The sequence below is a fragment of the Buteo buteo genome, chromosome 3, assembly GCF_964188355.1.
Source record: "Buteo buteo chromosome 3, bButBut1.hap1.1, whole genome shotgun sequence".
Taxonomy (NCBI): Eukaryota; Metazoa; Chordata; class Aves; order Accipitriformes; family Accipitridae; genus Buteo; species Buteo buteo.
In genome coordinates, this window is record NC_134173.1 from 77,998,951 (window position 1) to 78,012,653 (window position 13,703).

Here is a 13,703-nt window from a genome sequence, read left to right on the forward strand (position 1 = left end):
AGGTTCACGCTAGACGGGGCAGGCAGAGGAGCAAGTATTGTTTGGAAAACAGAATTAAAGCTGAACAAAACCAACCAACCAACCAAAAATCTGCTGAGGTGGCAGTGTCCTGAACAAGACTATCCTGGAGGGACAGGTCCAGCTTTCTGTAAAGTCCTGGTAAAGTAAGCAGGATTGAGTTCAAACAACCTGAACGTCCCCTGCACCAAGGGCTGCACCGTTTTCCAGCTGTCACTCACGGGGGATTCTTAACAGAAGAAGCCCGTTATACCGGTGTTTGTCTACTCAGCTCATTGGGAAACACACTCTCCCTATGCAGACAGTTTCAGATTTTATGACAGCAACAGCCTACCTTTCATCGAGACTGCCGCTGGGAGATGCTGAAGGGCTGGACTGGGCTAGCTCGGTCACGTCGGAGATAATGGGACCAGAGTTGGCTGAAGAATCTGGGGAGTATAGGTTGGAGCCACTATATGCTGGGGAAGAAGCCTGAAATGACAATCACAGCATTCGCGATGTGAAGCACTAGGCATGTACTGTACGCTGTCCCGTGTACGGGAGATGGAGTGGGAGGAGGCACATTGGAACAGTCCAAAATCCTGACCCACCCAAGGGAGAAGGCAATGTGGGACTCAACACGATGCCTAGAAATACACTACTGCCAATCCAAAGAAAATAATCAGACTTCTGTCCTGTAAACTTCATTTTCTTGGAAATAATGGAATTTAAAAAGTAAAAATATTGGATTCTTTTTCTGCATCATTCGCACTTGGGCTTTTAGGAACCCAGATTTTCAGCTTTCCCCTTCTACTAAAACTCCATTCTTTTACTCTTAAATGAGAGCTGAAATTCATATGACCGAGACCTACAGATGTAAGAAATACAAAGATTTCTATGCTCTAACAACACATGAAATGGCTGCATTTTGATATCAATCTTGTCAAGGAGCAAATTAATTGAGCCATTTGAGTGAACCTGAATCCCCTTTCCTCTTTGCGTACCAGCGTTTGTCAGTCCAGGACACAAAGCAAACTGCAGATCAGAAGATGCACCCAGGAGTCAGAAAACCACGGGGGATGCGGAGAATACAGGGTAAGAGATTCTGCTCAAATTCTCACAGCTGCCCTTAGCTTTGAGCTGATCCATGGTCTCACTCACTCTCCTCCTTCGGAGCTATCTCCTGACGTTCAGACAGTCAGCGATGGTAACACCGAGCGGTAGCTAGAGAAAACCATGGTCCATCCTCACCTGCAGATAAATATTTGACTGTCTCTCCTTTAATGCTTGCCTGTACTGCACGTGCTGCAATTTGGCTTACAGCAGCACTACGTTAACTTTTGTGATCACTGCTTAGCACAGTCAAGACCACAATGCGGATACGCCCCCTCAGCTCCCTCGTAATTAAAAAGAATACTAAAGAATAACCAAAATTAATTCCGTCTCACTGCATGCCAGGTGGTGCGCAGGAACACGCGGAGGTACGCTGCAGACTCTCTGCCCATGGGCTTGCCTGGAGAAGTTGGATCCCCACCTCCATCTGCATGAGCCTCCTGCCCAGCGAGGGACCTGTCCTGCGAGTGGGAGCATTTCTGCCTGGCACTGTGCTCACCGACACGTCAATAAAAAAGGCAGCCACTGATCTGAAACTTTTATAAAGCCTCAAGTGCCAGCTGTGCGCAGCATGTGCACCGAGGAGCGTGCAGACAGCACGCTGTCCTTGTAATGCACGATTGTGCCCTGTTCTGGACCGTGGCTTTTGGGCTACTCATCGTTTCTGCAAGTCTGAGGTTGCATTCTTGAGCAAAAAAGGGCACAACGATGTGCCAGGAGTTACACAGATGCAGCACCCCTGGGGGCACAGAGAGAGCTGTTACTTAGTGGCAGCGATGTGAGATCCAGTCCTGCTGAGCGACACGCGATTGATCTCAGCTATGTCGCGGTCAGGACTACCCACGCCTCACCTTCGCTAAGGTCTTATGCCACGTTAACACTCTTGTGGCGAAAGGACAATTTTTTTGTTCACTGTCAAAAGCACAGAGTATGGCAGTGTCAGGATCCAGTGTACTTGTTGGCAGCTCGCTCTGAAAAATTGCCCAACTATCATCTCTCAGTTCTGTTTGGAGCTGAAAATCATAAACACTTGAGTATGAGAAAGGATGACCACCTGTGTTTCCCATAATTGGGACAATCCGGTAATACCTGGAAGAGCTCCCGGTGGTTCTGTGTAAGTATTTGCTGCATGCAAGAATAAAGGCACTTTTAAAAAAGAGATCACAGGATTAGATGGGAGCTGGAACAGGAACAGAGAGCTTCCACACAGGGTGGTCTAACTGCAGGAGAGCTCTTTAATGGGGCTTAGCTATTTTGGTTCTCTGCTAAAAAATTCATCAGGATCACCTTGGCACGCCAGGGCGGCTCGATGTCAGGAGCCAGCAGCTTGAATCCGCTGTCCCGAACAGGACGTCCCGGCAGCAGCACAGGCAGGATTGTACCTCGGAATTGGGGACAGCTTTTATTTTGCTACAGACAGCCGATATGAAAGCTTAGCTATGTTCCCAGCTGTAAAGCCTTGTTCCTGGACTACAGCATTGCCAGAGGATCGGTATAAAGAAGAAGCTTGATTCACACAACAGCTCTGGCCAAGGAACACCAGCTGGCTTTCCCATGCCAGGCAAGCAGGGGTGCCGCAGACCAAGAGAGATGCCCCGAATTTAAGTGGTGCAGTTTCCCAGGGCACACACACACTGGTAAGAACCAGATCAAATCGAGGATCTAAAATGAAAACAACTATGTCAAGACTTAAGATTTAGTGGATTAGCATAGGCCTGAGGTGATTAAAAGCAAAGAGTGACCAAACATGTCACATCACTCCAGCCGCCCTCAGGGAGTGCCACGAACGTGGCTTTCCAGCTCTTAGGGCACGGGATGAGTCTTCCAATTCTCACGGTAAGTCAGAGCCCACAGTTTGAGACCTGCACGGCTCAAAGACGGGCAGTTCTCAGCATTCGACGCATCGTGCAGCATCACGACAACAGGGTTTGCGTGCAGGCACGCTGCAGCTATCAGGTTGAAAGGTAAATAGCAGGATGAGGGACCCTGCTCCCCTCCGCTGGGTTACGAGGCTGAGCAGACTCAACGTGCGCAGGCCTGGGAGCAAGTCTGTAGCTCATCTGAAAAAAGGATTCAGGGCCAGCATTCATGAGTCTGGGAGAGACGCCTTGTGTTCATTGGCCGTGGAACAGTTAGGGGAAGCAGCGCATCAAAAAGTGCATCAAAAGGAGGGGAGAGTATAGACAAAACCTCAGGATTTGCTGGGAACCAGCAGCAATCTGAAGAGCATACATTTACAGAGACTCCGACTAGAAGGTTGTGTCACTGTGTCCCCTGAAGCCAGCTCCTGCAGGCACCGGGGTGAGGTGCACCCTGGAGACAGGCAGTGCGATAACTGCCTGGCATTCACCCACCGTAATGAGGCCAAGGTCTGAACCACATCCACATCCAACGATGAACTCGTTTCTTCTGGACCATGCGTTGACGACATCTTGCAGGAAACCCCTTCACTCGAAAGCTACTGCATGCTCTCTCATCTCCAGGCTTTAATACCACACTACTTTACTTACAAGGGGATTTTTCTGTGCACAGGCACCAATTGGCTTTGCTCCACTCTTCCCACCTCGCTCCCTGCCTCCACGGACACAATTCAGCTCTGACCACTCAGGTCTTTGCTACTTCAGGCCTGTGCCTCAGCCGGGCTCTCACCCACAACACCTTCCCTGACCAAAAGCAGTCTTCTTTGGAGAGAATAATGCTAATACATGGCCACAAGTTAATTAGGCAATATGAGCAAACGTTTAGCAGGGATTGACCGACATCAGATATGTTTTGTTTGTGACAAAACCAAAACATGGACCAAGTCAGCAGATGTGAGCTAAGCAAGAAGGCACCACTTCTGCTTTCGCTGGAATTCAGATAACTCCTCGTTTGGTCTGCAAGCCAAATCCTTGGCCCCATCACAACCATCATTGAGAATTACCAGCTAACAGCTCTCTCCCTGTTGGCTAAGCTAGAATGCAGCTGTCACCTTTAAATACTTTGCCAAACCAAACAAAGAGGTTGTGAGCAAATGGTTGTACAAAGGCAAGACCAGCTGGAGAAGAGCCTAAAATGGGTCCCTCCCCACGAAGCTGTGTCCTCGTCCCCCTCTCCAAGGCCAGGCGTGCACGGCGTACTTACTGCGTATGGGGATGAGCCGTGGACGTGCTCCAGGGAGTACTGGCGACTGTATTTCGGCATGGAATGTGCTGAACTGCTGTCGTTCAACATCAGGGGGCTGCAAAAGATTCCCAAACACCACAGGAGTTACCGTGCTGCCGGCACCAGGTCTCGGGCACCACATCTCCGCAGCAGAGCCCGCCGCCCCAACCCCAGAACTGGGTACTTGCACCCACCCGAGGGGCCAACGCACAACCCACCCCAGGTCTGGGTGCCCTGGAGGGTCCAGTGGCCACGGGGGGGTGGTTGTGTCAGTACGGCGGAGCAGGCAGCCCCACCACACAGAGGAACACAATGAGCCCCCGTGACCAGCCTCTGGGCTACGTTTTGCAAGTCTATTGAGCAGAAATGTAAAACCTCAGGCCTCGGAGGACTTCTTTATAGTCCCTGGTCACCTCCTTCTGCAGGCCTGTATTGTCAGTGCTCTGCTTGGCTTCACTTCTCCATGGCCAACTGCTCCAAAGATGGATTACTTGTGGTCAGCTGTGACACAACCACTTCTGTGGCCCTTTTCAAGTACTTGAGTACTGTGGAGAAACTCTTTCTCCTTACAAGATAAATCATTTCAGCATGTCTTGGACATTATCACCATATAAACCACTATCTTCATTAATAATAATCAAGCCTGCTGTGGTGTTGTCTGCCATATGGTGCTGCTGGGCACTGTTCAAACACAAAAGGACAGCCTTGCAACTCGACAGGCAACACAGGACAAGGTGGGGGCAGGAACAGACACACAACAGAGTATCTGCTGGTTCATATGTGAACAAGTGTAAAAAATCAGGTGGAGGAGGAGCCCATCTCACAGGATGAGACTGGAAGAGCGGGGCCCGTTCAGCCTACACGAGAGACAACGGGAGAACCATCTGTAAAAGCTGAGGAGGGAAAAGTAATTGTGCTACAGGACAATCTTGGGACAAAACCAAGTAACTATTAATTGTTCAAAGCAAATTAACCTGGACATGTTCTTAACCGCCTAGGGCACTTATGTACTGAATGGTCATCCAGTACAACTAGCAAGGGGCAAAATAATCCACAGCACATTTGAGGACAGGCTTGATTACTTTGTGAAGGTGTCACAGCAGCCTGTGACAGCAGGAGGCTGGTCTGGATGGTCCAACCTTTCCCTTTTGGTCTAACGACAGAAATATCATGGCAGTGCCAAGAGACTATTTTAGCAGTGCAAGACCCCAGCCCTCACTGTGTGTGCTGCCACAGCACAGCAGCAGTTTCGCATAGTGCGGTGGTTAGCTATGAAGTAGGTTCTGCACGGGCTTATGTGGCCTGGATCGCAAACCCTTCTTGATTATCAGTTGCATAGCAGTGTTAGCTGGTTTTGGCTGGAGCAAGTACTGGAAGGCTCACATGATCCCAATGACCGCTGTCCAGTCCTACCCCACTGGCAAGGCTGCTACAGAAGACAGAGATCTGGGGGACCCACTCTGCTGATCCTCTCTTTATTCTCTCAGACAGGGAATCTTTATCTGGATGTAGAAATGCAGACTTACATCTTCCTCTTCACCCCAAGAATACGGTTGGATTGCACCAATGAAATCAAAAACTGGATAAGCTGTGAGAGAAAAAAGAAAAACCTGTTACGGTGTGCACAGTACTTGGGACAGAAATAGCTCTGGGTCCCTGTGCTCGGAGCAGAGCCAGAGCTGGGCACAGGGGGACACAGCGGAGTGCTGACTGCAACCCTGAGCATGAAGGTGAAGGCTTGGGGTAAAACCATTACATGGCAGCCAACTGAATTCTGCATTGTAACACTGCCGGCCCAAATTTAGCCTCTCCCCACTGGATTTCCAGAACCTCATGGTGTCAGGAAGAAAACACAGTGATCGAAATCATCCTTAAACAGAACCAATGCCACTGCATCGCACCGATCCCACAAGTGCCCGGCCTCATCACTACATCACCGCATACGCGAACACAAAAGCATCCCAATCCCTCCGTCTGGAAGACCAGGATTTACCTTATTGACAACTTTCTGCTGCTGAGCGTGCTTCTGCCTCAAGCTGGCTACTTCCCTCCACAACGCCTCATTCTCGCTGCAAGAGAAGAAAAAGCCATCTGAGAAAAAAACGCAGCCTCTCAGGCAGAGCAAATAAAGCACGGGGCAAATCGGAAAACTGCAGCAGGGGATTTGCCGACATCTCCAGATACGGGCTCATTTACAACCTCCTGGGGCTGCGGGTGAAATTGTGTTCATTAACTTTGCTTCGCCATCATTTTAGCTTGCACAGCTCCAGAAACAGCAGCTATTCACACGTGGGCAGTAACACAGAGCCTTACCCAGAGAGAGCGAGCAGTTCACATCTGCTACAAGCCATTACTGTGCCCTTGTGGAAAGGCCCCTGGTGACCGAGCTCAATCTCCTTGATCTGGCCCAGGTGCACACAGGGCTGGTTATAAATCGGCTTCTCTAGAGACGGCAGAGGGGGGGGAAAGCCGAGGAGGAGCAAGCTCCGCACCCAGGCTGAGACCTAGGTTGCGTCGGGATAGAGCGCGGGCTGCACAACCTATGGCCCGAGGAGCTGCACAGCACCTACCCCTCGGATTTCCTCCTGCAGCAGCAATTCCCAAACTCTACACACTTTCTAGAACTCCATATTTGGCTTTTCTATGCATATAAATGAAAACAGCAATGATCGAGTTTGTGTGTTCTGTGAACATAAAAGACAATGGAGAAATTAGCAATAAACCTGCAACATTTTCTCTTATTCTTAACGCTACTAGAGCTCCAAGGAGCTCACAGGTGACATGGGTTTAAGTTATATGTTTATGTGACTGCAGCATTGATATGACCTCAATGCCAGAGAGTTACTCTGCAAGCAAACCAGCCATTTCAAGCCTTTTTTGGGGACACCCCCTGCTTTGTGGGACCTTTACTGCTCAACCTATAAAATCCCTTACAGATTTTTATTCAGAGACTTTCCCCTCCGGAGGGTTTTGAACTAGCGGTGATGATCCAGGAGAGGCTGGACGGCTTCCCTTGGACTTCAGGGCGGAGGAGCAGGATGACGGTGCCTGGCAGAGCCTCCCCAGAACGGGGTGGCCAGAGACCCCTGATCGTACTCAATTATGATAAAAGGGCAAGCTGAGCCCTCAGTAGAGCAAAAGGGTGGGTGACAAAAACTCAAGAGAGGAAAAACTCAGACGAAATCACTCCAACTTTCTCAAAACGGGCTATCACTCGCCGATGCGCATCAAAAACGCCCGAGTAAAGAAAGCGTTTCCCCCTCGGAGAGGATGGTCACCCCAAGCTCCCCGCTTGCCCACAGCAAGGGGTGAGCTTACAACCAAGGGGCTGCGTTTCGGCTGCGGCGAGGAGCGGTCGGTGCTTTCGGCAGCAGACGTGGGGCGTCCCTAAAGGCAGTGGGGCGGCTTTTGGGGGTCTTGGGGGTGGGAGCCGGTGCCTGGCTGGGGAGATGGGGCTGCCCTCGTATCGACGGGTACAGCTGCGGTTATCTCAGCTGCACCGTCGCTCCCCACGCACCAGCTGCCAATTACGCGCACGGAGGATTGCTGCTCCGGGCCCCAGCGGGGATTTGGGGAGGTCTGTAAATTAGCCAAGCTTTCCTCGGCACAGACCATCTGAACGCGGCTCCTAGATTCGCCTCGGGACAGAAAGGCGCATCGAGAAATTGCCGGGCCCCGGTGTTAGAAAGGGAAGAGCCGCAGCCCCGCGCCCGCTGCCGAAATCCCAAGGGCGAGAGGCAGAGATGGAGCCGTCCTCGCCGCACCGGCCGCTGCCCGTGCCACACCTGAGCCATGCAAAGAGGTCGAGGTCTGGTGGATCAGAGCCAGTGATGTATCGTGAAAGGCAAAGAAAGAAGGTGGTAACTGCTCATTAGGCAGCGGGAGAGAAACAGCTGGACACAGGGTCCCCGAAGGGTTAAACTGATCTGAGGGCAGCAAAAAAACCCCTTTAATACTTTCTTTAGCATACTGTTTTATGAGGCAATTAAATGCCGGTGAAGAGTTTACAAGGGGCGGTTTCAAACGTTTCATTTCGGGAGTTATTAGAAGATCTTTGAAGCGTTTTGTTTATACAATATTTTACAGGACCGCATAAACCCGACCCTGCTCCGCACCTGCCTCTCTTAAACCGCTGTTCCTCGGGGACGCCCGGCATGCCATGCCCTCCCTCGCCCTGCACAGCCGGGACGTTTCCGAAGCCGGGGATGAGGTCCGGCAGCCTTAGAAAAAGGTCTGTTGGCTCAGAGCAGAGAAGGGGCATGTCTCTCGGAAGCAAAAGACAAGGGACTCCTCTCTTTCGCAGCGGAGAGCGCGTGGGAGCGGCTGACAAGCCGAGCGCTGCCTGTCCCTGGTCCCCCCCGGTACCCGGTGCTCCTCCATCCAGCTCACACAGCACGCGCCCATCTCGGCCGGGCAGCTGCGGGCTGGGGGAAACGCGGGGGTCTGGAGGCAGAATCCCCATCCAGATGTGCTTTTTGTACCCCCCCTCCCCAAGAAAACCAGTCTCCCCCAGTTTGAGAGCGGAGCTGACGCAGGGTTGTTCCGAGGGAGCGGGTGCCTTCTCGCCGAAGCCCAGGGGCTCAGGACACCGGCGCGCTTCTGCCAGACAGAGAATGACATTTGTTATCTCCCGAAGCCAGGAGAGACGCTCATTTATCACTGCGGCTGTACAAGGGTCCTCAGGAGAAACGTCCATCCTGCTTGAAAAACAGCCTTTCCAAAGAGCTTTAATTACCAGTATACACTCAGGAAAATGGTCGTTACTCTCCTTTCAGATAAAATTACTCCGGGTAAAAGCCGTGCTTGACTTCACACATAGCAATTTTTGAAATAAATGACTATTTTTTATCCAATATTTTGCAATTTAAAGAAAATGCAGTCTTGCAGTGGATTTGTGCTGCTGCTTGGCATTTTTCTTAAACCCAGGCTTTTACAATCAGGTAACTACAGGGGAGAGTCACCTTATTCTGTGTCAAGGTAAACTCCAGTACTCAGCTGCAGAAAGAAGCTTGCACCATACACACTCGCCAAGAGCATGCATAGAAAAAACCCCTCGATTCAAGTTTTTTAAATCTCCTGCTTTGGGGGTTTGAACCCTAGAGACTCATGCTAGAAAATACATGATTTTCAACGGCAGCACGTGATTGTGACTGTGTATGAGCACACTTGACGCCCCACAGAGTTTGTATTTGACCTTTTCTCTGTCCTGCAAATATTTTTATCTCCTGCCACAAGGTTCTTCAGAATTTATTTAGAAGGGGCATTGCAGCCAGCAGCGGATTCCTTCACCATGCAGCACAGAGGTGTTCTAGTACTTCAGACAGCAGTGTACAGAAAATAAAATTGGATTTTAATCAAGCAAACCGGTCAAGATCTGAAGGGTCTTGCTACATCCATATTCGCTTGAAAAAAAAGAAATGGGCAAAGATCTTCATTCAGGCATCGTATGGGTCCAGAGCAAAGTTTAGGGTCACAGATGCCACGGCTTCACCCGCATTTCAGATGAGACGCAGTTCTCCAGCCCTCTTCATGCAACCTGCCTTCTCACACAGAGCGATGCATCCTGTACAACACCGTGCCCTGCCAGTTACACGTTCAAGTGGTTTGAAGGCTTATCAGAAGGAAGCAACGGCGGCTTTAGCCTTCGAGAGCGACACTGAACCCTGTCACTGGGGCTCTTAATGCGCACCCATGGATGATCTCAAAAAGGGCAGAAAGCCAGGTCAATCTGTGTTAGTTATGGCAGTACAAATGAGTGAGAGCAATACGTTGGGGCAGATGAAAATTATCCAGAAAACCACGAAGCAGCACGCATCAGAAAAACCGCAGTCCTGCGCTGAGCGGTGCTGCTCAGAGAGATGACCGTGACACGATAAATGAGTGGTTCTGTAAAGCACGGACCCGGTGCCCCACAGCAGTGAAGTCAAAAGACAAAGCGAAGGCGAACAGGCAGCAACTGTTCCCTCTCCCTTCTGATTTGAGGCTAGGGATATCAGCTGAAGTCAGCAGCTGGCAGATTCAGTACAAACAAAGGGACACGGTTCTCCAGACACCACGTAATTAAGATGCAGACCTCTGCTGCCGGATCCCAGGAGTCATCGGACAAAATCGCACAAAGAAAAACAAATCTACTGAGGACCATTAAGTGCCAGGGCATCACCTGTATCTCAGGAAGCCCCTAACCCACAATGCTGGTGCCAGGAGATTGCTCGCCTTGCTCCTTTCCTCCTGCCCTTTGCGAACGGTCTCGTCAGAAACGGAACTGGAAGACCAGGACCTTTGATTCAACACCTTGTAATTTTTAAGTCCTTACTCCACACCTGTACAACTCCCGTCTGCAGTTAAATCCCGACTCGGACCTTTCCTGCAGTGCCTTGCAAACTATCACTCTTCTTTCCTCAAACTAAATTTTAAGCTATTCTTTTAAGATCAATACTTGAGCTGTCAGCTCCCGGGCTTTAGGGACTGTGCTGCCATCCGCGATACCCAGAGGAAGATGCATCGGACTACGCAGGCGAGCTTAAGAGGGCAGGGTTCAGATGCCTGGAGGTATGGTACCTCCCCAGGGAACACGGCACGTAAGGGAAAGGGTCAGAGGCAGAGCTCAGGGCGAGCCAGACTATCAAGGCAGAGATCGTGATGTGCAGGATGAGGCACCGAGCAGAGACGTTCATTCCCTGTAAAACCAGTTGTCCGGAGGAAGGAAGCAGCTGTGTCTTCGTTCGCACTAAATCAGCTACTAGGCTAAAAAGCTGGTGTGAATCCTGGCTCGAGTGCTATCAATCTTTAATCTCCAGCAGGTATAACCTTTGGGGGGGATTCACTCTTGGAAAAGAGTGAAATAGCTGTAAACAGCTCTCACTGTAGAGTCTGGAAATAGCTCAGGAATATGGAATATTAATGACTGCCCCCACCAAGAGAGATTGTCCGCATTCTGCTGACTAAACAGGGATGCAAACCAAACACAGCTATCAACAGACTATCAGTGCTGCTTTTGCGTTCTTTTTACTACCACAGTGAGCTTCTAAGAGAATGCAGCATTTCATTTCTGCAGACAACCTGGCTGGAAGTAGCGATAGACCACAGAAGAAGCAGGTGTCGCAAGCAGCAAGGTGGCAATAGAACCCTCAGACATCACTGGTCTTCCAAACCTCAAGCTACCTTGAACACAACAGCAAGGAGTGGCGGTACCAGTACCCTAGGAAGAAAAGTGGTTTTCAAAATGCGTGATGTAACACACCTGAGACACAGAGAAAAGGTTTGGTTTTGAGACAGAGTTGCTTCCAATAGCAAACCTGCTGTGGAGCAGCGAGAGATCCTGGCTTAGTGTTTGAAGTCAGTGCCCTAATACCTGCTGCCTAATGAGCCAGGCACAAAGACACATTTTTTTGTTGCTTTTCAGCAACATGAGGGGAGAGTGAGAAGACCTGAGCTTAGATGAAAGTCTGACCTTCCTAATAAAAGTGATTTCCTTGTCTTTTATACTTTCCTTACCCGTTTTCGCATTTGATTGGTACCCACAGAATCCATTACCGCAGCAGACCAAGATTCTTGGACCACAGGCTCAGAGAGCTGCTGATCATCTCTTCACTTTCTCAAAGTATTTAGTTCCAGTTGTTCCCACACACAAGCTGGCATTGCCACTGAAAAGCCACCCTGCCGTCTCCTCAGGGCATCCCTTGCGCTAAGGCACAGGCTGGAGCCAAGAAGCAGGTCAGGGAACGGTGCAGGGTGTTTTGCTCTGCGTGTCCACGACAGCGAGGACAGGCGGATCACTGTCAGGGTTAGCCTGGGGCCGTGGAAAGCTTTCATCTCTGCTGCCCAACACCAAACTGCCCACTTCCATCCTCCTGAATGTGTCCTGCGCTCAGACATAATAGAATAAAACACGATAGGAACTTGAATTTCAGGGACTGTGAGCAAGGGTGCATACAGAAGTTCAGATCTGGGTTTGCAAGAGGGGACCCCAAGCCCTGCTAGACCCCAACTGCACCTTAGCACCAGCCGGTGCTGGAGGACGTCGACCGTAGCAGAGTTCCCAGGAGATGCCGCTTGGCCCACCTTGCAGTAACGGCGAGATACAGCGAGGAGAGAGGAACCTGCAGCTGTAGGTTGAAGGCGATGGTGTGCCTCCGCTGGGTAAAGGAGGTCTGAAAGCTTTTCTCTGCGAGGACGGAAAAACTTACGCCGCTCCTTTTCCCTTAACGAGATGAATCTTGTTTTCTTTTTATGGAGAAGGACACAGCTGACTGTAGTTTAAGTGCGGTGCAGAAACTTCAGCTACTCTTTGCGGCCGAACAGGTTCACATGTTTTGTAGGTCTTTCTAAATACTGAGACATTCAATGGTCCCCCAAAAGCACCTGTGCCCAGTTTATCAGTTTCCACTTTTTCAACATGCATAAAGGTAACAATTTCAAGAGCTTTAACAACCTCTGCTCTACCACAGAAAATGGCATTTACTTTTGTCAGAGTAACGAGACAGGCATTTTTACGTCGTATTTACAAGGAAAAAAAAGACCTTTTTGTTTCCTCAAGGCTCAAAAGTCACCGTCTTAATCACCATCTGAATATTATGTAAAAAACTAGTACCATGCAGCAACAAGTTGCATTTTTAGGTTGCTAGCTTGAGAAATAAAAATCTACAAATAAGCTTTTTAAGAGTCTACGTACTTTTGTGGGGAGTTTACATAATGATAACATCCTTTGATTATAGAGGCAAAAACCCCCGTCCACCTTCCTCATCCATCAGTCATATGAAGAAGTCAAAGGTAAACAAGGCCAGGGAAAGAACAAATGATACCACTGAATAAATCCACAGCACACCGGTATCCCGAGTACCAACCCCTGCTGTCATCACTATCGCTGACATTGTAGAAAATGAAGGTCAGCAACCAGGGTGATCAAAGATGTGGACAATCTCTGCAAGAGGAATGACCACAGAAATGAGGGTTCTTCAGGTTTGGAGAAGAGATCAAAGCGATATGTCAGAGCCCTATAAAATCATGAATAATATGGAAAAAAGTTCTTTGTTCACCCTTCCAAAATAAGAACTAAGAGTCACTCAACTGTAAGTTGTAACAGAAGAGTATTTTCACTGCACAAGGCAATTTAATTGCAGAACTCGCAGCCCTCAAAAGTTTGCATCCACAAACAGATAAACTAATATACTACAGGAACACCAGAAACTGTAAGACACAGGCGCAGTCCTTGGTGCAGCAGCCTTTGAAGCGCTGGATCTCACTGCACAAGGCAAGAATCCTCCTCCTCGCCCTGATGCTAATATTCTTTCCCCACACGTCTGTTGTTGTCAAAGATTTTCAGCAGTTAAGTATCTAACCACTAACGCTATTATACCCACAACTACTTCATGCTTTGAATTCACTAATTCTGCTGAATTAAAACTGAAAAAATCTGTTTTCTCTGAAACAGAACGTTCAGAGAAATGCTG

At 49.5% G+C, this 13,703-nt stretch overlaps 1 protein-coding gene across 4 annotated transcripts in view; it reads right to left on the minus strand.

The window, feature by feature from the left end:
• Positions 1 to 13,703, minus strand: part of HSF1 (heat shock transcription factor 1) — a 71,333-nt gene that overhangs the window by 16,303 nt on the left and 41,327 nt on the right. For all 4 annotated transcript variants that reach the window (XM_075024136.1, XM_075024134.1, XM_075024133.1 and 1 more), the window contains exons 5-8: positions 6,248 to 6,323; positions 5,781 to 5,842; positions 4,234 to 4,330; positions 353 to 489 (exon numbers count right to left, since the gene is read on the minus strand). In XM_075024136.1, coding sequence (XP_074880237.1) covers positions 353 to 489; positions 4,234 to 4,330; positions 5,781 to 5,842; positions 6,248 to 6,323 — 372 coding nt within the window. The remainder of the gene's footprint in view (positions 1 to 352; positions 490 to 4,233; positions 4,331 to 5,780; positions 5,843 to 6,247; positions 6,324 to 13,703) is intronic.